Source organism: Phaenicophaeus curvirostris, chromosome 6, assembly GCF_032191515.1.
Source record: "Phaenicophaeus curvirostris isolate KB17595 chromosome 6, BPBGC_Pcur_1.0, whole genome shotgun sequence".
NCBI classification, from domain to species: domain Eukaryota; kingdom Metazoa; phylum Chordata; class Aves; order Cuculiformes; family Cuculidae; genus Phaenicophaeus; species Phaenicophaeus curvirostris.
In genome coordinates this window covers 47,178,229-47,205,620 of record NC_091397.1, presented here as the reverse complement: position 1 = coordinate 47,205,620, position 27,392 = coordinate 47,178,229, and the positions used below count along the sequence as shown (strand labels likewise).

General features: G+C 39.9%; 2 protein-coding genes across 4 annotated transcripts in view; one reads left to right on the top strand and one right to left on the bottom strand.

Annotated features, from left to right (window-relative positions):
• Positions 1–11,854, top strand: part of OSBPL10 (oxysterol binding protein like 10) — a 116,855-nt gene extending 105,001 nt beyond the window's left edge. For both annotated transcript variants that reach the window (XM_069860111.1, XM_069860110.1), the window contains 4 exons: positions 3,952–4,138; positions 5,525–5,707; positions 7,844–7,997; positions 8,745–11,854. In XM_069860111.1, coding sequence (XP_069716212.1) covers positions 3,952–4,138; positions 5,525–5,707; positions 7,844–7,997; positions 8,745–8,789 — 569 coding nt within the window. In that variant the 3' untranslated portion in view covers positions 8,790–11,854. The remainder of the gene's footprint in view (positions 1–3,951; positions 4,139–5,524; positions 5,708–7,843; positions 7,998–8,744) is intronic.
• Positions 11,855–13,662: 1,808 nt separating this feature from the next.
• The window catches only part of STT3B (STT3 oligosaccharyltransferase complex catalytic subunit B), a 53,506-nt gene continuing 39,776 nt past the window's right edge, over positions 13,663–27,392 (bottom strand). Inside the window, exons 9-16 of one of the 2 annotated variants that reach the window (XM_069860081.1) lie at positions 25,962–26,116; positions 24,030–24,241; positions 22,991–23,178; positions 22,331–22,502; positions 19,783–19,956; positions 18,630–18,743; positions 17,357–17,569; positions 13,663–15,343 (exon numbers count right to left, since the gene is read on the bottom strand). In XM_069860081.1, the coding sequence (XP_069716182.1) occupies positions 15,263–15,343; positions 17,357–17,569; positions 18,630–18,743; positions 19,783–19,956; positions 22,331–22,502; positions 22,991–23,178; positions 24,030–24,241; positions 25,962–26,116 (1,309 nt within the window). In that variant the 3' untranslated portion in view covers positions 13,663–15,262. Of the gene's footprint in view, positions 15,344–16,909; positions 17,143–17,356; positions 17,570–18,629; positions 18,744–19,782; positions 19,957–22,330; positions 22,503–22,990; positions 23,179–24,029; positions 24,242–25,961; positions 26,117–27,392 lie in introns of those variants that run through there. The other variant, XM_069860080.1, reaches the window with a different exon arrangement.

The window sequence follows — 27,392 nt, the reverse complement described above, 5'->3', positions numbered from 1 at the left end:
TTGTGCCATGTTATGAATTAATGCAGACAGAGTGAAGAGCCTGTTAAATTAGGAAACTGCCCTAGGCTGTTTGTGTCCCACGTACCATTTGTTGTTCAGATTGATCTCCATACAATCAGTGGGAAGCATTAAATTTCACATGCCTCTTCTGCAGCGTATTGATCCAGAGCCTCCTCTGGGTATTTTGTCAATGTGCGTTACTGGAAAATCAATTCACAAAGCTGCAGCATCGGTGAGGGACATGTGATAGTCAAACAGGGAAAATGAGATGCTGCGAACATCCTTTCCTTTAATGCAGGCTGAGGAGTCGTGGAAAGGAGCATGACTGTGAATACATTGCTTTAGTCAAAAGCAGGAGTAAGTGGTAGTGAGGACATTTCAAGGGGGAATTTAAAAATTCTGCAGTTGTTTATAAAAGATTCATCTTTCTCTCTGTGCTTTTTTTCTAATAAACTAGATTACTAAATCCACTGTTGCTCCCAGAGTATTTATCTGGTGCATTCTTCCATGCATAATAGCTGCCTATTACTACTTAAGATTTTTTTAAAGGAATTTGCAGTTTCCAGAATGTTTCCTCCTCTCTCATCAAAGAACTGTTACTGAAAATGGGAGAACCTCCTGCAAATTTTTCATGTATATTTACTTACAGCCCTTTTTAAACTAAAAATGAATAATTCCTTACAGTGGGGAAGCAAGGAAAGAAAAATAGCATGTGTATTTTCCAGCAGTCACAATGTAATGATAGAAGCAGATGTTAAGAGTACACAGTGCTTTTAAAAATAATGGTTAGGTTTTAGGTTTCATGCCTTTAATTTATCGTTATTATTTATCATTAATAATTTATCATTATTATTTAAACTCAGCGGGGTAGGGCACAAATTCAGACTGTGGTAGCATTTACGAATGTTGACTCTTGGAGTCATTTTGGCTTCTTCTTCCCAGAGAGAGCATGGGTCTCAGTTCAGACAGGATGGTGCAGGTACCTATCTTCCTGGTGCTTCAGTCAGGTGAGGTTTTGCACATGGACTCCCCAGACAATGGAGTGCAAAACTAAGTGACGTTAATGCTAAAAGCAGTATCAAGTTGTGGATATTTCAGATCTTCACTTGATTCTTTTTTAGACTCTAATAACTGAGGTGGAGTCATATTTCAAGTGAGAGAGCACTTTGTTAAAAATGTATTTCTTCAGATGTTAAAGGAATTAAAAATATGCTATCAAGTGCTAAAAATACTGCCAAGAGAGCTGGGCTCAGTTTTTAATATCTAACCTGTTGTGATGGTTAAATATTTACATTGAAGGTCACTGCTGTTGTTTGCTGTTTGCTTTTCAGTGTGCTTAGCAGCTTTCATTAGAGCTCTGTCCCTCCTTCTGGAGTTAGGGAGCAAAAAAGCTATTGATCCCATCAGAGGGACAAAAGCAAGCCTGTACTAACCCTGAAGGAAATTGTGTTTATCATGGCCATTTCTGCTCATGTGGGAGCATGAAGTGACAGTCAGAGGAGAATGGCTGGGCCGGGGGGAGAAGTAGGAGGCTCTGGAGAAGCTCATGTGGAGGAGTGGTTCATAAATACAGCGGGATTCAGCAGTGAGCACCACGCCTGCCCACCGTACTGCTGTTAGACCTTTTGTCTTTTCAAAAAGCCCGAGCACAAAAACCTCACACCAACAAAACCCCCATAATTCTCATGTTGGAACCTGACGCTTGCAGGCAGACTGTGCTTGCTTGACTCTGTGAGGATTGTGACCATGATGAGTGGAAAAATGTGACCTCCTGGATACACCACAGGCCACAGCTGGTTGCTATCTACGTATCTGTTGCCCATGACTCTAAAGCAGAAGGTGGAGAATAAATGGGAAGACGAGGAGATAGAAAAGCTGACAGACATGGGTCTAAAACCTGTTGTAGTTCTCTGTGTGGAAAACGCCCATCTGCAGACTCTCAGGTTTCCTTTCTGTGTGTTTGGTCAGTATCCAAAGTATTGCTTTGATCCTTTTGAATAGCATCATCTAGTTCAAAAGTTTCTTAAGTGTTGCTTCTTTTTGAGTAAAAGTTCTTCCTGGCTGTGTGTCCAAGTGGATTGGGTGGTTTGACCTTCCTGCAATGTCTTCAGCCTGGTTTTACCTGCAGGTGTAGAGCTGAGGAGGCTTGAGGCAGAATGTGTGTGTTCCAGCTGTGTCCTGGACGGTCCCTGCTCATTAGGGTCAGCACACAATGCAAAGGATTGGTGACTTGCTGAGGCAAAATGATGAAATGTCCTCCTAAGACATTGCTTTCCTGTGTTTGTGCTTTTGCACCCTTTAGCTCGTTTGTGTCAAACTTGCTGGAGTAGAAGTGCTGGCTTTGTCACTGCTGGCAGGCTGAGGTTGCAGAATTCCTGAGGATAACTCCAAAACTTATTCTGGTTTGCTTAAGATGTTTTCCTCTGGAACGGTTTCAGAAGGCAGAAGTGTCAAGTTGCGGAGCTTCCCGTGCCTGTGTTTAGTTCTGTTAATTGGAGCCGATGTTTAAGATGATAATTGTGTTAGAGCTCGGTGCTTTTAAATTCTGAATGTTATTTAGGTTTGTGTTCTTATACATGTGTTAAGGGCATATTTTTATGTTAGCAGTAGTGGTGCCTTGTTCCTATTTAGTCCTTTTCCATCATTACATGTCAGAGCACTTTTGCAAAATTAGTGTTGTTATTCCTTTAAACACATAGATAAACTAATCGGTATGGCTACCAATGGGATCTTCTGCTCCATGGTGAAGGCAAGCTCCTCTTGTTTCTAAACAGATACTATTCCTACGTCAAGATAATTTCCCTGATTTTCTATTTTTTTCCCCAAATATTTCTGGATTCTGAGTGCTTCCTGTGGTGGGTTATTTTCCCTCCCTGTTGTGAAAAATTATTTTCAAAGCTGTAATTTTTGCCTTCAGGCAGCTACTAAATGGGACACAAAAGAGTGTAAAACTCTAATCAGAAATCGGCTATAGGTATTGGGCATGATCTGATTCTGTGTGCAAGGCTTAAGGTGCTGTTAGCTAGTCCTATGTCCTGTTCTTTGTTATCCTTAAGACCAAACTACAGCTGTGGCGGTGATAAGTCTGTATCCTTAACCCCCGGGGAAGCCAAGATCTGATCAGACATGCACCTTCCTTTGTAGTTCCAAATAATATTGAAACTGCTGCTACATGCTGTTGTTTTTAGTTCCAACCCTATAATGCTGAGGGTGGAGGAACCTTCTCAGAATGTAATAGAGTTGCTAGTAATTTTCTTTGCATGGTAGGGACGTTTGTCTTGGTGGTAATAGGGCAGTGGCCCTGGTGGCCCCTCATTGATTATGCAAGACTTTTGCAAAGGCTCTTTGGGAAACCAGGTGTTTGAAATTGAAGGAGCAAACTTCTAAGAAATTTCTAGATGGATTCCTTAAGCATGTTTTGTAGTTGCACCCAGGCAGACCTAGAGACAGCCTTTCACGTCCACCAACAAATGCATCAGTAAGAAATTAGCAGAGAGGACCTGGTCGTGCCTCATTGAATGGACAACTGAAGAGTCCTTTGGCCATGCCCATATTTTTTCTGAGATTGTGATATATCACTGTGTCAGGGTCTGAATATTCAGTGTGGCTTTTTGCAAGCAAATGTTCTTTATTTTCCAGCCTTAACAGTTTATTGCTTGTTAATAACACAAAATAGGTAATCTAGTCAGATTTTCCAATAAACCATTAGACACCATGAAGGGTCACAGGGTACACATTCAAATTGCGTGCTTTTTAAAAGTGTTTGTTCGAGGAAATTTATTCCAGAGGGCAGGTTTTTGGTTTTTTTTCTTAGCACAGTACCCTCCTTCAAGGCCAGTTGCACATTGTGCTCTCTGTGGAACTATGTTTTCCTGACAGTGATTGGTCAGTGATTGTCAGGTCTTACCGGTGAACTTTTATCACTTCACTTTCAACCTTCTTCCTATGTAGGTGTTCTTCACTTGCTGGAACATGAAGAAGAGTATGTTTTCACCCTGCCTAGTGCCTATGCTCGCTCGATACTTACCATCCCATGGGTGGAGCTTGGAGGAAAAGTCAACATCAGTTGTGCCAGAACAGGCTATTCTGCCACGGTCACGTTCCACACCAAACCGTTCTATGGAGGGAAGGTCCACAGGTATGGGAATTACTGTCTCATTCTTGATTGCTACTTGATTTCAGTGGAAAGATTCCTGGGCATCTGTTTGGTTCTTTTGTTGGAGTATTTTATAGGCAGATACCTGAATTTCTTTTCTTAGTAGTGTCTGAGATGACTTACAGCTTTAGAGCACAGTTTGCTGTAGTTACGCATTTATATTGTATAATTGAATTGGATATATTTTGTGGAATCATAGAATGGTTTGGGTTGGAAAGGACCTTAAAGATCATCCAGTTCCAACCCATTAAACTGAATTTTATTGCTTGTAAAAATGTCTGTAAATGCAGGATCAGAAATAACATTTATAAAAAAAGAAAATATTTCTGCTACACCAGCTGCTGCTTCTGCGTGAGTCTTGTAGATGAACTGGGGTTCCAGGTGGAACCTCCTACAGGAGGAGAGAAGCGGAAGTGTTACCACCCATAGTGGTAGCTCCCTACTGGGGACTCGCTTTTCGACCCTGCAATTCCAGATGATGGAAGTATTATTTTTGTCTTTGGTTCCCCTTTATTAAGTGTGTGAAGAGGATTTCTCTCTTACGTCCATTCTCAAGTTGATGACCCACTCATTAACATATGGAAGCCCCTTTCTTGTTCTGCTCTGGACTGTAGCACTGTCCGTCACAAGGCTGTTGCCTGTTGTGGCTTTGCGTAGTTACCTCTCTTTTGTTTCCCTTGGTCAAAGTATTCTTCCCTACGTGGGTCAACGATTTCAATATCGTGTTCAGGCGAATATCAACATGGGCTATTTTTTGACTGAGGTTTTTGTAAAAGATGCCAGTTAATAATCGGTGCCGTTGAGGTGGGTGAAAATTGGAGAAGGTTGTGCTGTGTTAGTTTAATCATTTAAAAACGTAATTGAGTTTACAGATTGTTTGGCATGACTTATCAAATAATTTCATGTTCATGGAGACACACACCCACTCCAAGCTTCTCTTCAACTTATCTATATTGCTCACGCTCGAAACAGTTCTTGGACCACTGAGGTAGCTTAAATCGTTGCCTTTCAGAATCCGAGAAGTAAACTCGTAGAGCTAAAGAATCAAATAAAGGTACCAGAAAACGTCACATGTCAGGGCTTGTTTTTCAGGCTGATGAGGTAAACATTTCTGGGTTAGAGCTGAACATCAGTTTTACATTTGGTTGCTTTGGAAGAACAAAGTTGTCCAAAAGCTACTGCGGTGTTAGGAGAGCTTTCTTGGGCTGAGTCTTTCTTTCTGGAGACACCATTGCTACTTTGCTTGAGAAATGACTTTGTAGATGCAGAAAGCTGCTTGTAGCCCAAGCCGTGGTTGTGCTTTCGTATGCTGATAATTAATGGTACCGCTTACTTCAGTGGGCTTTTTTTTCTTCCCTCTTGGATTAGGGTTACAGCTGAAGTGAAACACAATCCCACTAACACCATAGTATGCAAGGCACAGGGAGAATGGAACGGTACGCTGGAATTTACTTACAGCAATGGAGAAACCAAAGTGATTGACACTAATAAACTGCCTGTTATCAGGAAAAAGATTAGGCCAATAGCAAAACAAGGCCCGCTGGAATCAAGGTAAGGCCGGAGGCGTTAGTGTTCTGCTTCTGAACCTTTGGTAGGAACAGAACGGGGAAGGAAAACCGCAGTTATAAATGGTGTGGCTCAAAACAGCCGCACTTCCTACAGCGTGTTAATCTAGGCGCAGGTAGCTGAAGCTGTGTATTGGTTCTCTGGTACATAAATTACACTATAATGATGGATACTTCAATTCTGTAAAGGGGAAAAATGCTAGTATTGGCTTTAATAAGCATTTGGAAAATGGTAATTTTCACCTACTTGTTTGAGTGATTGTAACACGGTTGTCAAACTGTTTTGTTGCAAGTAATGTTGCTTCTTATCATGTACACTGGAATGTCAGATTTTATACATTTTATAATAGATAAATATGCAAAATGTGATGCAGCGTGAGATATAAATACACACACATGGTTTTAAGGCTCTCAGCACCCAAACTGACTAGGTACATCAGAAAAGAACTTGTTCTGCTATTCACTGTCAATAGCTGTTGACGCTTATCTTCAGAAAAATCAATATTATGATTGAATTTAGGAACATTTTATTGGAGGATTTAAAAGCGAGAGTTAAGCTTCGTTTTATTACCTGTAAATATGTTTTCTTTATTGTACAAAGATGTTTCTTGAGATAATTTCCCTTCTTTTATAGAACCACAGCATCATAGAATGGTTTGGGTTAGAAGGGACCTTAAAGATCATCCAGTTCCAACCCTCCTGCCGTGGGCAGGGACACCTCACACTAGAACAGGCATCCACGACTTCTCTGGGCACTCTGTGCCAGTGCCTCACCACCCTCACAGGAAAAAATTTCTTCCTAATATCTCATCTAAATCTCCCCTCTTTCAGCTTAAAACCATTCCCCCTTGTCCTATCCCTGCACTCCCTCATAGGGAGCGCCTCCCCCAGCTTTTCCCTTTAGGTATTTTGTAGACATCCACACAAACTCTTTTTTCCCCTGTAGTTTAGAAACAGAAAGGTTGGAGTAAATAAGGAAACCAGCAGGACTGCAGTGTATTTGTTGTATTTTTTGGATACTAGTAAGCAAATTGGAACTCCCCAGTGTTTTTTGGGATATGCAGTTTATCAGACTGTAAATAGAAACTCATTTAAAGACCCCTGGAAATATGTGAAAGCTGCAGTTAAGTTTCTTCTCAACACTTTTCTTGGCAAAGTTGCTGTTAGGCTAATACAGCGTGCAAAGGTATCGCATCTGAATGCGGTCACTTGTGGGAAAATCAGATTTAGTTGCATGCCAATAGTGTTAACTGGGAATATAGAGCACAGACCTACAAGGGCTCCCTGGAGTCGACTCTGTTAGTAATGTGGGGGGAACAGTCAGTGTCCTAATTTACTGTACTCTTGGCTTTTGGCTAACATTCCCTTGCAATTAAAAAATTTAACTGCAAATCAGTATCTGAATCATCAGGAAAGAATGTGAGAAGGAAGTGATTAAAGAAATCCATCTACTTTGAGACGAAAAGAGTCAGGAACAGACCTTAAAGATCATCCAGCTCCAACTGGGACACCTCCCACCAGCCCAGGCTGCCCAAGGCCCCATCCAGCCTGGCCTTGAACACCTCCAGGGATGGGGCAGCCACAGCTTCCCTGGGCAACCTGTGCCAGGGCCTCACCACTCTCATGGTGAAGAATTTCTTCCTAACGTCTAATCTAGATCTTCCCCCTTCCAATTTAAAGCCATTCCCCCTCGCCCTTTCACTCCATGCCCTCATAAAAAGTCCCTCCCCAGCTTTCCTGTAGGCCCCCTTGAGGTGCTGGAAGCTGCTCTAAGGTCTCCCTGGAGCCTTCTCTTCTCCAGGCTGAACAACCCCAACCCTCTCAGCCTGTCTCAGAGCAGAGGTGCTCCAGCCCTCGGATCACATGAACAAAAGCTCGTGATTTTCCAGTTAACTTTTGTTTCCTTGCATGGCAAAATACTGGGAGCAGAACAAATCTGGAAGTATAGTCCAGAAATGCTGTGAATATCCTAGTAAAGCGATGGTTCATGAGCTGTGTGACTTCCAGAGACAGCACAGAGAACAGGGCATCAGTCTGCCTCTCCCCATTCTGGTGTCCAGCTGGTCAGTCAGCTGTGCCAGATGTGTTCTCACTCTGCTGCTTGTGCTCCTCCGTCCTACAGGCACCTTTGGCAACACGTCACCAGTTCCCTGAAAGAAGGCAATATCGATGCAGCAACAGAACACAAGCACCGCCTCGAAGAGAGGCAGCGAGCAGAGGAGAGGCAGCGCGCCGCTTTGGCAACGCCATGGAAACCAAAATATTTTGCCAAAGAGGTACGTTCACTCAAGACCCAACAGTAAACTGGGAAGGGGGCTTGTCTGTTTTTTTTTTGCTGTGGGCGGCTGGGGGGTGTTAGTAACATGGGTTGATTTCTTTCTTTTATTTTATTTTTTGCCAGAATTTGGCTCTTTAAGAAATGCAACGGATTGTTCCATGTCCATTTTGTGAACTTGTTCACTTTCCTTCTTTTAAATTCATTATAGCTTGAATTTTTGATACCTAATGTTAGGCACCTAAAGCAATGCTTTTTACTTTAAAATCCACACCTTAGTGTACAAATGCTGTGTACTCTCATCCCTTACTAATCTTGATCTTGGCATACTAAAGTGAACATGATCTAGGGATATTTGTCCAACACAAGTAAGCATGGACATCTTAAACACAGTCTTGGGACTCATCTGCTTGAAATGAAATGGATTTTACTAAGTTCATCTTTGCCCAAAGATGCGCAGGGGAAACAAGACTTACTGAGGGAATTATTATGTGACTATATTGTTAAGTTAGCCCCTGTGTGCAGCTCTGTAAACCAGCAATTCGGCTGTTGTATCTTCCCATGACTTCTCTTCCCCCTTGTAGTTATTTCTGTGCGGCCCAGATTACCTGTAAATTCATTAAGCTGCAGAATGTTCAGGGGACAGGGATGGTTTCTTGTGTTGATGGGCATTTTAGCTTTTATGTGGCCGTATGCAGATCCAATCTATATAAATCTGGTTTGTAAACTCTCCCCAATTTTCTTGCAGGGTGATGGTTGGCTATACGTGAATCCTCTCTGGAAGACCCATTGACGAGATAGAGCAGTTGCCTCGTCACTTTACCTTAAAGGCATTAAAATGACACAGTATATAACTTCAAGATGTCTCTGAATAGGTCCTTTGATCAGAAGATCCAAACGGGAAGCTGTATGCTGTGAATGATGCATCTCAAAATAATCACAAGCTCGAGTTTATTCAGGAGCCGTCTTGTGTGTACGGATACACAAACACACGCGCACACGTCCATACAGACACACGTGTCTACACGCAGTTTGTATGTGTTTGTGTGTGTATTATTTACACTACATGTAAACAAGTTTAAACACTAACAGTGATTTAAAGACGTTTTCCTCTAAGTGTTAGGGCATAGAGCTCTGGCTGGATTCAGCTGGGGTTACCCAAGTTGTGTGCTTGCAGGATCAGGCCCTACGCTGGTATTTAAGAAAATACTTTTTTATTAGCACTGGTTAAGGTTTTTCTATTTTTCACTTTGCCAAAAATGTTTTGCACTTAAAATGTGACGTCTCACTTAACGGCAGTTGTTCTGTCTAAAGAGTCCTTGAGTAACTCACTTTGACGTAAGAATGATACAGCGACAGCGCACTCACTCGCTCACCGGGATGCTGATTTAAGAGCATGTTTCCTGTCACTTACCAGTGTCAGTTTTTTCCCATTGGATAAGACGTAGCAATACCTTCTCCAGAACGTTGTTCACGCTAACCCGTTGTGCCCTCACTTTTTGTTTGTTCGTACTTCCAGCTGTTGAATAGATCTGTGGTCACCAGTGAGCCAGTTGCTCTGGGAGTCTTGGTCTTGCTGTGTAATGTTCTCTGTCATGCCAGTGCTTTTGGATTCCGTGTTGCACTTGATCCCTTCTGGCAGATGGAGCTGTGGCGTTCCAGCTCACTCTTGCCTCAGCTTTCCACCCCCAGTAACAGGGGCACAGTGCGCCACGGGGCTGTGCCTCAGGCATCCCTTTCACAGCCTTTTCCCTCTTAAGTTCAACCACCACCGGTGCATTCACACTAAAATACCAGGCTGTGCGCTGACACGGGTGACGCTGGGGAGGAGTCGTGTCCTGCTGTGCTGGGAATGAGCCTTCCCCACCCGTCCAGAGCAGGTTGGGTGCCCGGCTCTGGGAAATGAGACAGTCAGTGCCCATAATTCCATATGCAGGCTCCCAGCAGACCTGTATTTTGATTTTTGCGTTTGACCCAGTTGATTGCTTCTGGAAGAACTATTTGGATGATTAGGGATGATCTAACCGGCCTTCTCAGATGAATCACTTTCAGATGTCAAAGTAACAATTTAGTAACCCATCACATTGCGCCAAAACCTTTTCAGTGAAACAAATGAGATAGGATATAATTTGTTTTGTAAAGATAAAAAAGGAAACAATCCCGTAGCTTGATCTTGCTTTGAAGGGCAACCACTGTGATACGAAGTGAGGGGATTCTAAAGTGCATTAAAGCTTCGTTGCTTGTTAGTTCATGTTTGTTGAAACTGAAGATGTGTTTGAGAGAAGTGGTGAGAAAAGGCAAAGGTACAACGCGTGCTGACTTCACTCAGTGCTTCTTTTTACAGTGCCCTGTAAAGAAACCACTACGTTTCGAGCATACGGTAGCGGGGATGCCGAACTTTCTGTAGTACTGATTCATTTGGTGCCTTTCGCCTGCTTTCTTATCGTTAATAGCTTGTGCTTTAGGGATGTTACACAAACCTGGTTAGGTCGAAGCGCTGCTTCTGTCTGTTCTAGTGCATCCTGATTATTTTTTGGGGGACATGTTAAAATCTCTTTAGCAACTCAGAAGGCTGAACAGAGGTGTGCACGCAAGGGAACGTGCCACTAAGTTGTTCATTTGGGTATAATATTTAATAGATATTTACATTTGAACTTCAGATCCCTATTTAACAAAGTTGTGGCTCCTTTTTCCTCCCAAATGCCATTTTGGCTGCTCGTATGTACTTTTTTTTGCACGTTAGAAAGGATTAACATTCTAAATTATTTTAAATCCTATTTTTTAAAAAAGAAAATGTGGACTGTATGAGCTTGATTTTGTAACTGACACTTTTTTTTTTAAAGGAAAATCTTATTTTTAGAATAGTTGATGTTTTTCTGTAACAAAACCAAAATGATAGTGAACTACTGTGAAGTGTCATCACAAAAACTGGTGTTTTATCACCTGCAAGAATTAACTTTGTAACGCATCCACTCTTGTCCTAGAGGTTAGTCTGATCAGTGACCAGTATTCACACAGTTTGCAACAGCATCATAAAGAACAATTGCAAATGCAGAATTAAACACATGGAACATCTTCCCATAACTTCTAATTTTCACGCACCAAAGAACAAGCCACATGCTCACTGAAAACAGCCACTGCAAACCTCTGTCTGTCAGGCCCGCAGCCTGCGCTCCTGAAAGGGTGGACCTCTTTCGGCTCTGCTGGTTTGAGGCTACAAAGGTGCTGTAGCCGTTCTTTTAAAGAGAAATTTGAATAGTTTTATGCTTGTAATTTATTATTTCTTTTTTTCTGTCTGCATGGTTGGTTGTTTCTGCATGCCGAGAACATTCCACTTGTGCTCTGGTAAATGTTTTGTTTTGTTTCTATGCTGTGAAGGCTCCCCTGATGCCGTTACTGCTGTCCCCTTCCCAAAGCACCTTGGGAGAGGCAAACGCAAAACCGTCCTTTCTGAAGAGCCCAGCAGTGAGAGATTCCAGAACAAGATTCACAAGTGTCATCTTATTTTTCTGATAGTTATGTGTTCGATATATTTTACAGGACTGATAAGTAAATATTCATAAGCCTTATTCTGTAGGTTGCTCCAATAGCTGTCTTAGACTTGCAAGTGAATCTTTTCAAGTAGCCAATGTACACTGAATTGTAATGTAAAAACCTCTGTGTACTTCACTTTTTTCTTTTTGTGCCACCCGTAGGAAGCCTATGCAACCTTTTTCTTTCTTAAATTAGAAACGTTCAGAAAGAAAATTTATACCTTTATCATTTAAAGGACGCTCTGGCAGTCTCTTCTGATTTGCCTTCCTTTCATAATTTGTGACTTTTAAAACGACAATGCTCGTGAATAAAAGGCTCGTTTCATTTAGTAGTGAGATGCCCTTTCTCTTTTCATGGAAGCACAAGTTAACTGTCGTCAGTTACTCAGATGTCCCGAAGCACTGTGCGACACTCGGGGCGCCCGTGAGCTGCTTGCATGATTCCGATAGAAGCGACACCGCGGCTGGATCCTGGTTTGTTGTGGGTGTTGCTCTCCCCAGTTAGTGCTGCCAGACATGTGATAGGTAAGTTTTTGTTTAAACTGGACGGCACGACATGCAGAAAACAGGGCTGGGAAGCATCACAGCCCTAGGGAAGAGTGAGGAACACAAGCCTTATTTCAACGATAGAAAGGAAAAGGTGGTGTTTCTGAGTAATCGTATTTCATTTAATCTTTTAACAGAGTTTTTCAGTTAGATACCTCTTAAACTACAAATCTAAATTAGTGTAGGATTGGATGCTTACATGGGGAGGAAAAATGTGCTTAGAGGTTTTGTGGATCCTGAGCAACATTTTTTAAGTATTAGATAAATGCTGTTGTAGCTTGTTTTAAACACTGGTCCACAGCGTTGGAAACTATTGTGCAAGAACACTTTGTTTTTATGCAAACCCGAAAACAACACTGGCTGTAAATGGGACGGGAAACACTACCCAGTTATGTTCTTCGCATTGCTTCAAGGTCATGTCATGGACCAGTTCATACACTTGGTTTAAAGACATTATTGACAGTTTTAGTTGTAGCCAAATAGCATTTCAATTTTTACTCATAGTGGGACTGATAGGTACAGAAGGCTCAGTAAAAGCAGTTCATAAATGGTTTCTTCAAGATTATCAAGATATTTAACTAACAACTTTTCTCCCCGTTGTGGAATTTCTTCCACAAGTCAAAATATTTCTTCAAGATTACCAATCGCACTGTCTGCCCTCACTGCATTCAGCAGCGATCATTAAGCAATACAGAACTTCCAGCAGTACCGGCTTCTAGACACTTGCAGTTTTAGTTCCTGCAGAGCGCAGGTGCCTGTGGAACCAAGAAAGGTGATAACAGTGCCTGCCACTTCTTTTTTTCTAAGTGGCTTCCTTAATGACTTCAACTTTTCATTTAAATGCAGAGAATTAGCAGAAGCTCGGAATCAAATTGGAGAAGGCTCAGGTATCAGAACCAGCCTGGCTACGATGCCATAGTTAGCTTATTTTTCTTACAGGCAGCGTTCTTAAAAGCTGTAAAAGGATTCACTTATTTCTGCTTTGTTAAAGAAAATGCTGTTGGCCCAGACAGAAGACATCTGTAAACATACCTAAAGGTGAGGGGCAAGCTTTTATTTTCTTTATTAAAACTAGGGTGGAGTTACTGCCAAACCACAGGCTGACCAGCAGCATGTTCTGTTGACTTTCAGCTGTTCTTCCAACTGTTAGCTTGCTTGTTTCTTACTAATGGTGATGGGGCAGGATGCAGATTTGCTTGAAAGAAGCAAGAGAATAAAAATAATGCATCAAATAAATACACACAAGTGAAAGGGGTGATTAAGCAAGGTAACAGCTTGAGCTTGAGCTCCTCCAGATGCTCGAAGGATTCACTGCAACATTATGTGTTTGGGAAAGGCGGCTGCTGTTCTCTCTAAAATATTACAGGCATCTTGAATTTCATCTCGGTAGAGGGTCTACATCTGGCTTCGTAAATTGGAACTGGAAGGGTGTTAAGTAGCTGCTGTGGCTTCATTACAGCAGCTTCATTCCAGCAGCTTCCCGAGTTCAGCAGATTTGCATTATAGCAGTTGGAACAACTTAATTTATCGCTAGGACCATAAGCAACATGTTATTGAGTTAATCACAACAAAAGTGACGCAACACCCTTAACACAAAACTTGAATTAACTTTTATTTTCCCCTACAGTTGACAACTGGTCTGCAGTGAGCTTTAAAGCAACAAAATAAAATGAATTCTCCAAACGACAGGGGGCCAGAAATCCAGATTTAATAACCTTTGTGAAAATGTTGCAGCTGTAGTATTGGTCTGTATAAACCATCAGAGTCAAAAATGAGTTCATAAATCAAAACCAAAAAAAATATTCTACACCTTGGGAAAGAAGTCAGCAGTAACATTTTCACAGAACACTGTAAATTTACATTTTCTTCATGAAAGGTACATACTATTCTGCATTTCACATCAAATGATTGATGCAAGTTCTGTTTCTATAAAAAGTTACAAGCTGGGGCAGGAAAACAAACTGAAAACTGCTTTCATTTGAATTAAAGAAAATTGTCAAGTCTATAAAGGTTTCCTGTATCTGGAAAGTGAATGTGTTCAGTCTCCATTTATATTTTAGTGCATTTAATCTGACAGTTTTCACCACTTTTTTTTTTTTTAAAAAAAACCAACCCAACCGTATAAAAGACAGACAAAGCACTCAGCACTAGAGCAGGAATTTCTTCAATTTGTTTAAGCACTCTAAATAAAAATGCAGATAAACAGGTTTCCAGAAAAACTCACCCTCACAAGAGGAGGCAGTGAGGGAGGGAAGAGGTTTGCAAAACCTCTGCCTCCGGCAGCCACAGGAAAGGGGGTTTGTATACCTGTCAACCTTTTTTTTTCCCCATTAAACAGGCTACACTTGTGTTACCAATGTAAACATTAATCTAGAACAGTTTTATTTCTGTTGTGAAGCACCAGCCGCTCGCTGGTGCCGAGCTGTGTGTCACTATAGCATTCATTACTGTCATTTAGGATTTTTCAGGACGATACAAATTTAGCCCTTGTATCTATGATGTGCAAGATTTGCCTTGTCTACCTTATGAAATGACAGTGTAAGGCAGCAACACTGCAATCCCAGGTTAAACAAAAGCAGCTCATCCAATCTAGCATCCAATTAATCTGTCCTGTCATCTCTTGTGAAAACTGCAGCTTTGCTTCTTATACTCTGGATCAAAACCAGCCTGCAGCAAGAGTAAAAGGACATGGAAAGAAAATGCTGAAAAATAATCATGAGAGTAACTTCTTTTGAAAGTTTAATTTCAGAGAGCTCTGCTTCCTCTTAAATGTTGAAAACAAGTCATTTTTAGATGTCACCATTCCAGTTTACACGCTGCTGCTATTCAGCCAAACAGTGTTTTCCAAAAAAGATTGACAAGTATGCATGTGCCAAGGACCAAATTACAGGGTTCTTTGGTGCAGTCAGTCCAAATTCTCAACAGATTTGAAGGATAATATGTACCAATAAAAAAAACGCTGCTAGACTTGGATAGCAGCTCTGTCTTGCTTCACATTACAAATCTAAAACAGCTGTTCTCAATAAGCCAATATTTTTAATCAGACATTGCCTGAAAATTTTGTACAATAATCTGGACCAATGATGGTTCTGTACCCTCATGTTGCTGTGAAACATGACTTGAGCTAAAGGCAAAGACTGGTTATCTCAAGGACAACTGCTTCGTATTAGCAATCAGAGCAGTGTATTTAAACTGTCTTCCTGTTGGGTCTCTTGCCTTTCTTTAAAATTAGTTTATTCTTAATGTAGCCACGCTTCCTTTTGGAGGTCTAAAAAGAAAAACAGAATAAAATGTGTTAGTTAACGATTAAGTCTTGACCGCAGTTTAATGATGTGCATTTCAATGCCTGATCTTTAGCTTGCTTTTACAGAGCTTAAATGGTGAACCCTCAACTAGGTATTATCCTGTGACTATTTATAATGTTGGGATTGTTAATTCATGCCCAACGTTTGCTTCTGCACAAGATGTACTTCTGGGGGGCCCATCCACCACATCTGTAGAACTGTTTTCAAAGCTTGTGCTGAGGCAGAATTAATAATTAACCAACATGATAAAGTTCTAATACACCCAAAGAGCAGACATGGTGTAGGGTGTTAAGTTTTGTTTGGAAATAACCTTTTTGCATCTTTTGCATTATTTGATTCTCTCAGAAGTTAGCAAGATGACAGACAGCAGTATTTACTGAAATCAGCATTTAAAAAAAAACCCTGGAATAATCCCATTTCAGTCTGTAGTCACCTGCCACTGGTCTTTAGGCTAGTTGGCGCTTTCTACGTGCCTGTCTTTTTCAGAGTATTTAGATTATTTTGTTTTAAGGTAGTAATGGGGGGAAGCATTACTATTAGCCTTAGGTAATACTAAGCCTCAAAGTTGTATAAATACAGTCAGCTCCTGGCAGGTACAATTGTCCATTCAACGTGCCTGACAAGAAATGAGACAGCTCCCCAACTTGCTGCACTTTGCTGTGCTTCCCAGCAGGCTCTATTATGCCAATTAAACAGAATTTTTTGGTTTTTTTATAACATCATCAACAATGATAATAATATAAAGTGAGGTAGATATAAAGTAATATGTAATGCTCAGTCATGTCATTTTATCTCTGAGCTTGAGCAATGTCAAACCTACCAGGGAAGTGACAGGAAACAGACTTAATTTCCAGAGAGGAAGCAAGAGCTTCCTGTGGCTAAGAAGCCCTCAGAATGCATTTCAGAAATCCTAGTTTAGATGTTGCCCTCATGCTCCTTGCTGGTTCTCAGATTTCTTAATGGGAAGGAGAACCTGTTTGTACTGCAGGAGGTCATGGTGGATCAGAATTTACATCAACTTTTATCCTGCCTTTAGACAGAGAACTGACACACCCACAGCTTAAGTGGGGTCAATGCATCTCTCATTAATAAATACAGCCTTGCTTGTCACTTAGGATCAAGAGTTACACTCAAATGTATAACAGGCACAGTAAAGCTTATAATTTGAAGATAAGTCTAGCTTCAGGGGCAACTCTTAAATATCTTATTTTATGAACTTGTATCAAATCACACAAATAAGGATATTTCCTCCCTAGCATTCCTTAGCTGTATTTCCCTGGCACAGTGTAAGTTTACTGCCTTGACTAATTTAGTTTGTCACACATTTGTTTCTGACAGGATTCTGGGATTCTTTTTGAAATGTATATTTGAATATATAGAAAACAGATGTTGTGAAAGACAGGGCTGCTAAGATTCTCCCCAACTCCCCTGGTAACACATCTTTCTTAACAGGCTGAAGGAGCACACCACAGCCAGTGCTTTTAAAACCATGAAGATGATTTCAAAGAGTAAGCAGCCAGACACTAAAGTTCCGTGAACAAGAGTTTCATATTTAATTTATTTCATACAAAATTGCCATTTTTAAACTTCTAGGGATCACTACTTTCAAACAAAGTCAGAAAGCAACTTCCACATTATTTACTTAGTGAGCCATAGTTACTGAAACATGAATTGATGTATTCAGAGATTATGCTTCCAGTTACATGAAGACTGAAGAGCTGTAACAGCCAGTGACACACTCTATTTCCAGTTAGCATTCTGCCTAAAAAAAAAAAAATCTAGCCTTGTGTCTTCACATGCTTTTAAGTTAAGCAGACAGTAAATTAACAATTATTACCAGCAGGCAGGTCTGATATTGGACACTAACATGAACAGTATCCATAACATTCTGGCTAGTGGAAATACATAATTCACCAGCTATGTGATTCACTGTTAAAAATAAACTACCCCCTTTTAATACTTCACTGAGAACCCACCTTCTTTGACAAATACTTCTGTTTCGGTACAATGTTGGTTACTCTAGGTTTATGATCCAATGTCTCTCTGTTGTCTAGTTGTTTCACCTTGTATATTCTAACAAGCCAGTGCTCTGAGGTAAAGGCTTCCTCCAAATGTTTGAATTTAATGTCTTTGTTGCCTATCTCAGCATTGCGTGTACGATCGAATCCTGGGGGTGTCCGAAAATCCAGCTATAAAAATTAAAGTTGCATATTAGTTCAAGACAAAACCCAAAACACCAATCACTGCAAACTGCAGTATTTCATGCCACAAGGCAATGCTCTCAACTGCTCTTGTCAAAGGACACCACTTCTCTTGCAGTAGTTATTACTACACAGAAAAAAACCCTCTCAGTTCCTTTTTATAATTGAGATAAACTCATTCTTATGCCTAAAAGGTGTTGCAAGAGACAGCACTTCATGTCTCAACAGAAATTCGATGTCTGCATTCAGAGATGAAACTGAAATGAAAGGCTGAGGTGTAGCAGCCTGTGGTGGCTCTTTACCATAGCTGCTCACTTGTACTCTCTCTTCTACAGCGCAGTAATTGGCACTTTCATGGTTCACCATACAAATCCAAAATAATTTGTGTCTATGTTTATCAGTTAAGTTTCCTCCCCCATATCACAAGTAAGATCCACTGCCCGCTGTTTTAGTTGAATAAAGGATTCTTGCGCTGACACATCAGAATGAAGGGCGCTTAGGTAGGGGCACAGGGGGAAGAACAGGAAAGAAAAAAAGCAAACAAGGCAGACTTAGCTGCATACATATGCTTGATGGTCTCAAAGGGGAGTGACAATTCTCTCAGAGAATTATGCCCTTATTATACAAGTGCCATGTTGTTTAATACACTGATGTGACTTGGATAGAAATCAAGTCGCCTTCTGACAGATTTAAATAGTCAATTAACAGTTCCACTTCTGTGTCGCTATTAGAAAAAACAAATCAAAAGCTCTGCACAGCATAAAAGTTAATGCAAGTGCACTGCATAATGGAGTTAAGATGCTCATCTAGGGCAAGGCGAAGGACAGCAGAAAGCTAAACTACAAGTGTAGGTTAGCAGCAGAAATGCTTTTTTCTAAAGGTTAGATACAGTAGCCCATGCCTAGATGTGTTTTAATTCATAAAGCTGACTCTTACCTCTAACACTGCTACTACAAGCAATGCTCAATCTAGAAGATGGAAAATATATCAAAACAACATTTGCCTTCTTACATTTAAATTAAGATTCAGTAAAAATTGCAATACTAACCTGCATCTCTCCAAATCTGTAATAGGACATTTTATACATGAGGCAGTTCAGTAAAGTTGGAGAACCTGCCTTGTCTACCCGGAATTCTCCCTGAGGGGTAAAGTAATCACTTTCCTTTAAAAATAAAAGAAGATACAAAGAGTCAGTATAAGCTAAACCTCTATTTAAGGTCATTTCTCACTCCCTTCTCCACAAAAAAAACCCCACTTTATAAGGAATCTACACTGACTTTTACAATTTAAAAGCTGATTTAAGCTAGTCTTAAAAAAAACCCCACAAAATGATGATGCTTGTTAAAGGTTACAAGCTGCTTGTAACCTAGACCCTCATGGACCAATCTTCCTAAATCCATATTATTGTGCTGGTACAAGTTTTGTCACTTCACAGTAAGCAGTTACTGGAAAACTGATGTCAAAATGTAAAAGTTAGTTGGGCCTCCATCAAAATCATTCTTCAGAAAGGTGAAAAGCACTGTATTGTTAATGTACAAGGTCTGCGATGTTACAATATACTTCATATGTGCACAGTGTTTAAACAAAAGATTTCTGCCATTTTCATCTCTGGTACAATATAAAGCTACACACATGGGCTACTCCCTTAAGCCTGTGCTCAATATCTAGAAGTTAATTTTTAGGCAAATATTTCTACAGACTTCTGCAATCTCTGAGATGTTTGAATAACTTAAACTCTATGTAAGTCAATATTAACACTAACTTGCCTCCTGCTATTACAGAGTTTAAAGAAATTTGTAATGCTTACTATTTAAACAGTCTGAACCCTCCTGCTTTTTCAAAGTATGATGGTGCACACTGAGACACAAGAATTACAAAAGATATCCTGTACTTCTAGTATCATGCAAAAAAAAAAAAGTGAAAAGCTTTCGAGGTTACTGACCTTTCAAAACCATAAATATTGAAAGAAACTGGGCTACGGGCCTCTGCACTCCTACTGTTCTAGGTAAACAACCCATAACACATTTTTCAAATACAATTCAATAACTAGTAGATACTTCCCTCCACTGTAATGAGCACTACCAGTAAAGCAACGACAAAAATAAAGGTTTTAAATAAAAACAGAGAAGCAGAGATGAACATACAGAGATACAGTATTTAGCCAAGAATGCTTCAGTTTTCCTGTGTACCTTTCCACTTACCCGAATATCTTTGGGATGCTCCCCCTCTGCTATTCTCACCATCCACAAAAACTTATTAATGTCATCACCAGAGTAGCCAATCACACCGCCAAAAATAATCAAAACATAATCCACATCCAGGCTTCTCATGATCTCATACGCTGCCGATTCATTTGATGACATCGCCTTTCCCACCTGCATCATAACAAAAATATCTTAAACACCTGCATAGCTGCCTATCAAACAGATCCACAGATCAATATCCTGCCAGACCAAAGCTCCAAAACACATACTTGCCAACTTAAGCCCACATTTTCATTATAGTTAAAGAAAACCCACTGCGTCTATTTAGAAACTCAAAAGTCCACCCTAAATTGAAGCATTTTCTCCTCTGTAAGAGGAGCTCTGCCTCTTGAAACGAGTGTTTTGAGCATAAAATGGAGCAATAAAGGTTTTCCTTTTATGGCATGTACAGATGTTTTCAAGTTGTGGCTGCACTGCCAAAAACTTAGTCTTGCAGAAAATACCTAATTCCAAATTCTTTTCAAAGCTTTAGGCACTGCCCAAAGTGAATAAATTATCAGTAATTTCTTGTGGTTCCTTGAGCTCTGCCCTTCACTAATAAAGCAGCCACGCTGCATTGCACTCAGCAGCATACAGGCACCCCTGGCGTTGAATTCAAGTTAATTTTATGCACAGAAAACATCAGAATAGAGACATCCTTGAGTTAAAAGCATAACATAGCTTTGGCCTTTTTCAAGCTGCATCCATAAGCTCTTCCATACCAGTCACTTCCCAGACTTAAAGAATTAACTTAAGACAGTAACTGACGTTCAGTTCAGTATTTCTGTTTGCTGCTGAAGGTCTTGCACTTAAAGCATAATAATGTATCGGTGTAGTAAATGGGAGTAACTACAACATAAACAATATTGCATCCAAACTGAAAACATTAAGAACCTAATTAGAAAACACTAAGCTTAGGCTGCAATCTGTCACAAAGACTGAGAACCTCAGCTTCTTGGCCAGTATCCTAATCAATGTGAAGTTATTTGGCAGATTTCCATTTCTGCATGGGAGCAAGTTGTCTGACGTGTCTGGGGCATGCCGCCTCCTTTGGCACACAAACTCAGGTATTTGCCACAAAACACATTTACTGCTTCAGTTCCCCTTTATGAAGTATTCATTCCAAAACAGAACCTGACAGTGCCAGCAGTCATACTAGAGAGAATTCTTTATTAAAACCTATTGTTGCTAATTGCCATAAAGCGTATGGTTGCTGTGCTAATGTTATACAGGCGACTTCCCTCATCTCTCTATTTACCCGAGGTGCCTTGTCCTGCAGGGATCTGTTGGGTTAGATACAGTATCAATGTTTCTATCTCTTGTAGAATAGGGAGGCACATAGTGCTCTCAGAATTCAATGTCGATCTAAACCACGCTAATGCTGTCAGGTCAACAATCAGAATAAGAGAAAAATGTCTTCGTACACAGGAAGGCTTTTCGACTGATATTAGCACCAGAAGTACAATTTCCCAAGCTTGCTTTCAGCTAATGCGAGTTCCCTGCTCCTGTCAAAGGCACATACATATGATCCCTCCCTTCCCCAGTACACATTTTTCCAGGACTTTGTATGCTTGAAGCACAGCTTGATTGATTTGTCAGTTTTGAACACTGCCAGTCTGCAGATCTGGTCCAACTGCTGTACTGGGTACTGATACAGGACATACCCTAATATCCTCCTCCAGCCCTTCCCCCATTCTGCCCACATAGCATGACACGTGTCTCCTGGAAAGACATGGACCCTGGCTGATGACTGGCTGCCATTACACAGCTCTCGGTATGGCTGCAATCCAGCTACAATACAGAGCATTTCTTTATTTCTGAAAAAAGTATAAGTTGTCCAGGGTGGTGCCCCTGTGACCACAAGCAATGTTAACACCTTGCCTTTTAGCACATGCAAAGATCTTAAACCTACTCTTCAGAAGTGGAAGAAATTAAATGTACGGATATTTTGTTTCACTGCAAATTTGAGAAGACAGAACCACAGCAAATCTGCAACACTTTCATTGCTATTCATAAACCTTCTCTAATTCCCCAAATGCCTGAAAATTTGTTGTTTTATGTGGCCAGTTTTCACATGCCATTCAAAAATATCATCAGCAAAGACACTGCTTAACCGAAAATGATTCCTATTTGGACAGTGCTGGTAAGGTAGTGGTACCAAGTAAGCCGGTGTAGCACTAATCACAAGGGGAAGTGTTACAGTAGATTTTGTCTATCCTCCCGTATAGAAAAGAAGAGAAATTAAAGTGGAAACAAAGTTTTGGAAACTCCAAGTAAGCAAAAGGGAAACTGCAAAAGCAAAATCAATACCTTCCAGCGCCCCAAACTCTTCATACTGGAGTTCTAATAAAGGGGAAAAAATATGCTCCTTCCACCTCTGCGTTTCCCGCTCTATGGAATTTTTCCCTAACAACATACTATCAATCAGCAGACATTTACAATTTCATACTCCACTGCAATGTAAACATTTTGGTGATATTAATCCATAGAAAATTGCCACCCTTACCAAGGCTATGTGGCTGTTGTTCCAAGTATTGTTATCAACCAAGGTAGTCCGGTTAGCCATTCCTGCTATCTGATAGCCATAGTCCCACCATGACATTACTCTGGCGTGCTCATCTGTGTTTTGTCTCAGCCAGTAGTAGGCTTCCCTGAAATCATCTAGGATATTCCGAGTGCTGGAAAAATAGAGTTCATTTTGTTCACATCGGTACAAATACTACCAACAAATTTACTGCATCAAGATAAATCTGGGCTCACAAATGAGGGTTTTCTTATCTGTTCAGCTCCCTTTGACGGCTTCAATCACTATCATAAGTTTAAATGCTCCGAAAGCTGAATGGCCAGAAGCTGAACTGCATTTGAAAATATGACTAAATGCATTTCTGATTGAATAGAGATTCAAAAATAAATTCTCCCAATTGATTCAAATACTTTCTTTTTTTTAACTATCATCTTTATTGACTTGGGATATGATTATTTTTATTTATTTACATTAAATATTTAATAAAATGTATTGTTTTGAAAATGCGAGTATTATGATTATTTTCAAGTGACAATTCTGCCTTAATATAGTAAGAAGTGATTAAAAGAAAGTAAAGCAAATTGCTAATGCAAAGGAAATAGAAAGGCTTTTGCCCTTCATTTTCAGACCTGTAGAACTTACCCATCATGGTTATAGGAAGCAAGAACAACGCTGGGACTGGAGTAAGCATTGCTAGTTACCCAGGTACAGTGAACAGCAAACATCATCAACAACATCAGCATCAGCATAGTAACAATGTTTTTGATATTGGGACCTAGTCCTTCTTCTGTTTTTTCCTGTTCAGATACGTGTTTTCTCACTTTGCCTGCCTAAACAAACACAAACATACCTGTTATGGCAACTTAATCATCCTTGGCAATGGAACCCATGGCTTTTCCTTCATCACACACCCCCCCATAAATGCTACAGAATACTATAAAGCTAGACCATCATAGCATAAATTAATTAAGTATGAACAACAGTATTTTGACAATCCAGCAAGTTGTAAAAGTGGATGATTCCTTGAAAGCCTATTTCAGAAGAAAAAAAAAAAAAGCCTATTAAGCGAGGGTCAATGCACAACTTCCTTGGTGTGGCTCAGTATGATGATGTCCTTTTATAAGGTAGGGTGGAAAAGAGAGAGGTACGAGTACTTATTGGGAGGAAAAGGGGGAAACTCGAGGCTCAAGCATTGTCAGGGTCTGTAAAAAGACACCCTAAAAAGTAAAAAAACTGGTACCTAACAGTGTTGTCTTCATGATGAGGAGAGTAGGAAAATTTATGTATAGAAATCCTTTTCCATAAAAATATATTATTCTGTGATGTCACCATGCTTTAGAGGATGTATTAGTGAAACATGGAGACATTCAGTGACATGGAACTGCTATAAGTAGTTAAGGAGAAAGGAAACTGTTTGCCATCACTTCTTTAGGAAGCTGGGTTAACATTTTATACTTCCTTTAGTTTAAAGGCTCGTTGCTGATCAAGCTAGAAGGAACCAGATTTTTTTTTTCAGGACATCAGTTACACCTTATGGAAGAACACCAATACTTCTTATACACTTAAACGCTAGTGATTCAGACCTATACTGGCATTTAAAATGTTCAGACCAAAAGAGAAGAAAAATAAATAGGAAAAACAAGCTGGGTTCTGACTTCCAACTTTTGCTCCCTCTCCTCACCTTATCATATAGGTTGCCAGGGTTCCTTTTGTCATCCTCATCACTGCTGTCCTCTATTGGTGGATTTTCCCTCTTCATATCATCACCCAAATAACGCTCAAAGACATTGGAGAAAGCAATTGCAGACAGCATACAGACCACTGGAGTCAAAGTGAGCATCAGCCGAACCATCACACCAGCAAAGTAAACAGCGCTGATTGCATACAGAGCAACTGCAAAGAAAAACCTTTTGATGACATTTGGAAAATAACACTCGCTGTGACTGCACACGTACATGCTCTCCATACAATTATTCTGGAAGTGGGCTGAGCATCGACATGTTTAAAGACTCCAGTATGCATCTTGCATTTAATTGCTTCTTAATTTACAGAGATACAGTTCAATTAACATTTATCCCTCTTAAACCTCAAACCCTTCCCTGAAGTTCTTCTTTACTACTGTTAATGATAACACAACCCATTTTCTTATTCATTAGTAATGTGTCAGAGATACATTATTAGTGAAATTTAATATCACACACCAAAAATGCTACTGAAATAACAGGTAGCTTAATTTGATTAAAAAAAGTCATGAACAGCCCTAGGCCAAAGAAGTTACTGTAACTGAAAAAGCAAAAATAAGCATTAGAATTTCAAGTAAATATCAAATTATAACTTAAGTTAGTGATATTTGTGGACAAATTGGGGGCTTGTCTACATTATAACTCCACATAGAAAAATATGTTATTGCAAGCCCTATTGAGAAGCTCGTTTTCCTAAACAGTATTTTCTCCACTCTCCCCTGAAAAAACACCCAAACCTAAACAACATTTTCAGAATAGTAAAGAATATTCAAAACATTTTCCTTAGATGAAAAAAAATAACAAACCTGTATACACTGGTTAGGAACATCTATCATTTGTTCAAGTAATAGTGGTTATTCCTTGCCTGCCACAGCTTAACAATACACTTCTGTGAATGATTTGTCACGGAAATCATCAAGGGACACTGGATTTATCAGATTACAGTACATATTTTCTACTCTGTAGTGAAGTAGTACAGCTCTCCATTCTCGATCAGAGGTTTTCTATGCTGTCTTAAATGGATGATGTAGCAGTAGGAGGCTGAAAGTGAGTCGGCCCACCACCACCCTTGGCAAGGACTCGCTGTGACCCACAGAGCATAGAACATCCCAGAGTCATTGGGTTTAAGAAAACAAACATTCCCACTGCCCACATCCCTCTTAGGTAATCTTAAGAGGCAGTTATATTAGCCAGGAGCCTCCTGTCCCTGTAAAAACCCAGGTCCTGTGTGATCTTCACCATATGGCCTATAACTCCACATCACATCCTTACAAGCCTCATTCGTAATCTTAAAAGCTGGCTTTCACAATACAGCTTCGTACAAATAAACAATTTGTTGTTACTGACACAGGGAGATCCTGCACCTCCGCTTACGCTTATGTCTTGTCTAACACCTGTTCCGCAGCAAATGATTCCATTCACTAAAATAGCAGAAAATCTGGAAAGAAAAGGTATTTTGAATCATCTGTGATGGGATGAGTGCCAGACAACCAGAGAAGGGCTGGTTGCTTTGCAGCCTGTGCAGGACAGGGACTGTTCATCTGACTGAACCGTACTGTGGAAGTGTACCCTAGGATGCGGTTTGCAAGGTCGGTGTGTGGGAGAGCGTGCAACTCCATCTGCAGAAGAGAACCACATCAATAAATCCCACAGCTTGGGATGACATTCCATAACCACTTCAACAACCTGCGTTTTTATAAAAGGTTATAAATACTGCTGGGTGCAGGCAACTTTTAAGAATCATCTTTGAACACATCACTTTAAAACCTTTCCTAGAAAAAGCCATATACCAGCTTTTAACAAACAAAACCGGAATGGAATGAAGTTGAAGGCAAGATTTTTCAAAACAATTTTAAAATATTTTCTCTTACCAAAGACTCTTTCATCATTGATGTTTTTGATACAGAACCACAGCCCTGCTGGGAAAGTACACACGAGAATATGCAGATCAAAAAAGAAGGAAACCCATGTTGTAGGCTGATGCTCAGACACAGAGGCAATGATCGGGATGTGAATTTTCGCATACCTTTTTTAAAAAAAATTCAGTTCAAATTATTTTGAAAAGATAAAATTATTAAAACTTGTAAACATTAGGAATTCTGAAATTAATTTCAAAAGAAGCATTTCAATTTAAAATGGCAAGAGCTCTATTCAGCAGAAATCTGATAAAACTTCTTTACCAAAAACTCCCTAGATCTCACTGTATTTAGGAAACATTCAGTGTACACGGCTATTTAAAACACCAATATAAAGGATGATTTCCATAATAAATAGAAGAATGAAAACTATGGATGTTTTGGTTTACTATGGCTGTATATGAAGCCAAATTCACCAAAATGCAAACACGCAGCTATGGAACCCCTATCATTATATTTTGAAGAGGTAACTATCCATGCCAGTAAGAATCTTAGATTTTTAACATTATATTTGAAACACTCTCCTTTACACAGAATACCCTCATTTTCTCAATACAGAATTACAGTATTAAATACCAGGCCAGTTACTGATGCTCCTACATTCTTTTAGACATTGAAAGCAATCAGGCCTTGTCTACACTTGGAAATACTTGTCAGCCCAACAACATGTTAAAAACTCAGTGCAGACAAGGACAAAACTGTGTTCTACATTAAAGACAGCTATACATATGGACCTAATCTGGTGTGCGATGTGACCAAACGGTGAGGTATCAAACACATGTCCTTTTCTTCACTGAGATCTAGTTTGCATTGAAAACTCTATTGTGTGTTTTAACACAATCTGATTTTCTAATGTAGACAAGCCCTCAAAAGTTTAATGCTTTGTGTATGCAGAGAGCACTTCATTTGTAGGCAAAGAATAACATCTATATGTTCTTCAAATAAATGTGAGGCTTCTTTATTGGCCTCTATTCTAACTATATTTATTACAGAGTATAACAGAATCTCCTATAAGCTGGGCTTTGCAGCTGAAAAAAACCCGAACTGCAAAAGTTTGAACTCCTATCCTTGCATCCCTGCTTTTAATCTTAAAAAAAACCCCAACCAACCAACCCACCAACCCCCTGAGTTTCACCTTAAATACATTTATCTGAGGAAAATAGCCTTGATTTTACTCCTATTTTCCTGGCTGACTAAAGAATTTAATGCCGGACTTTTAAAAGTTAACTAAAGCAAAAGAGTAATTAATATACCCATGAAAACACACATCAATAAAGTGGAATTGTTCAGACTAGACGTCTGTATACACAGAACAGATGCATGAACATAATTAACATACAACATGCAAGATAACACGTGGAACATGTTTGTGATTTTGTGCAATGC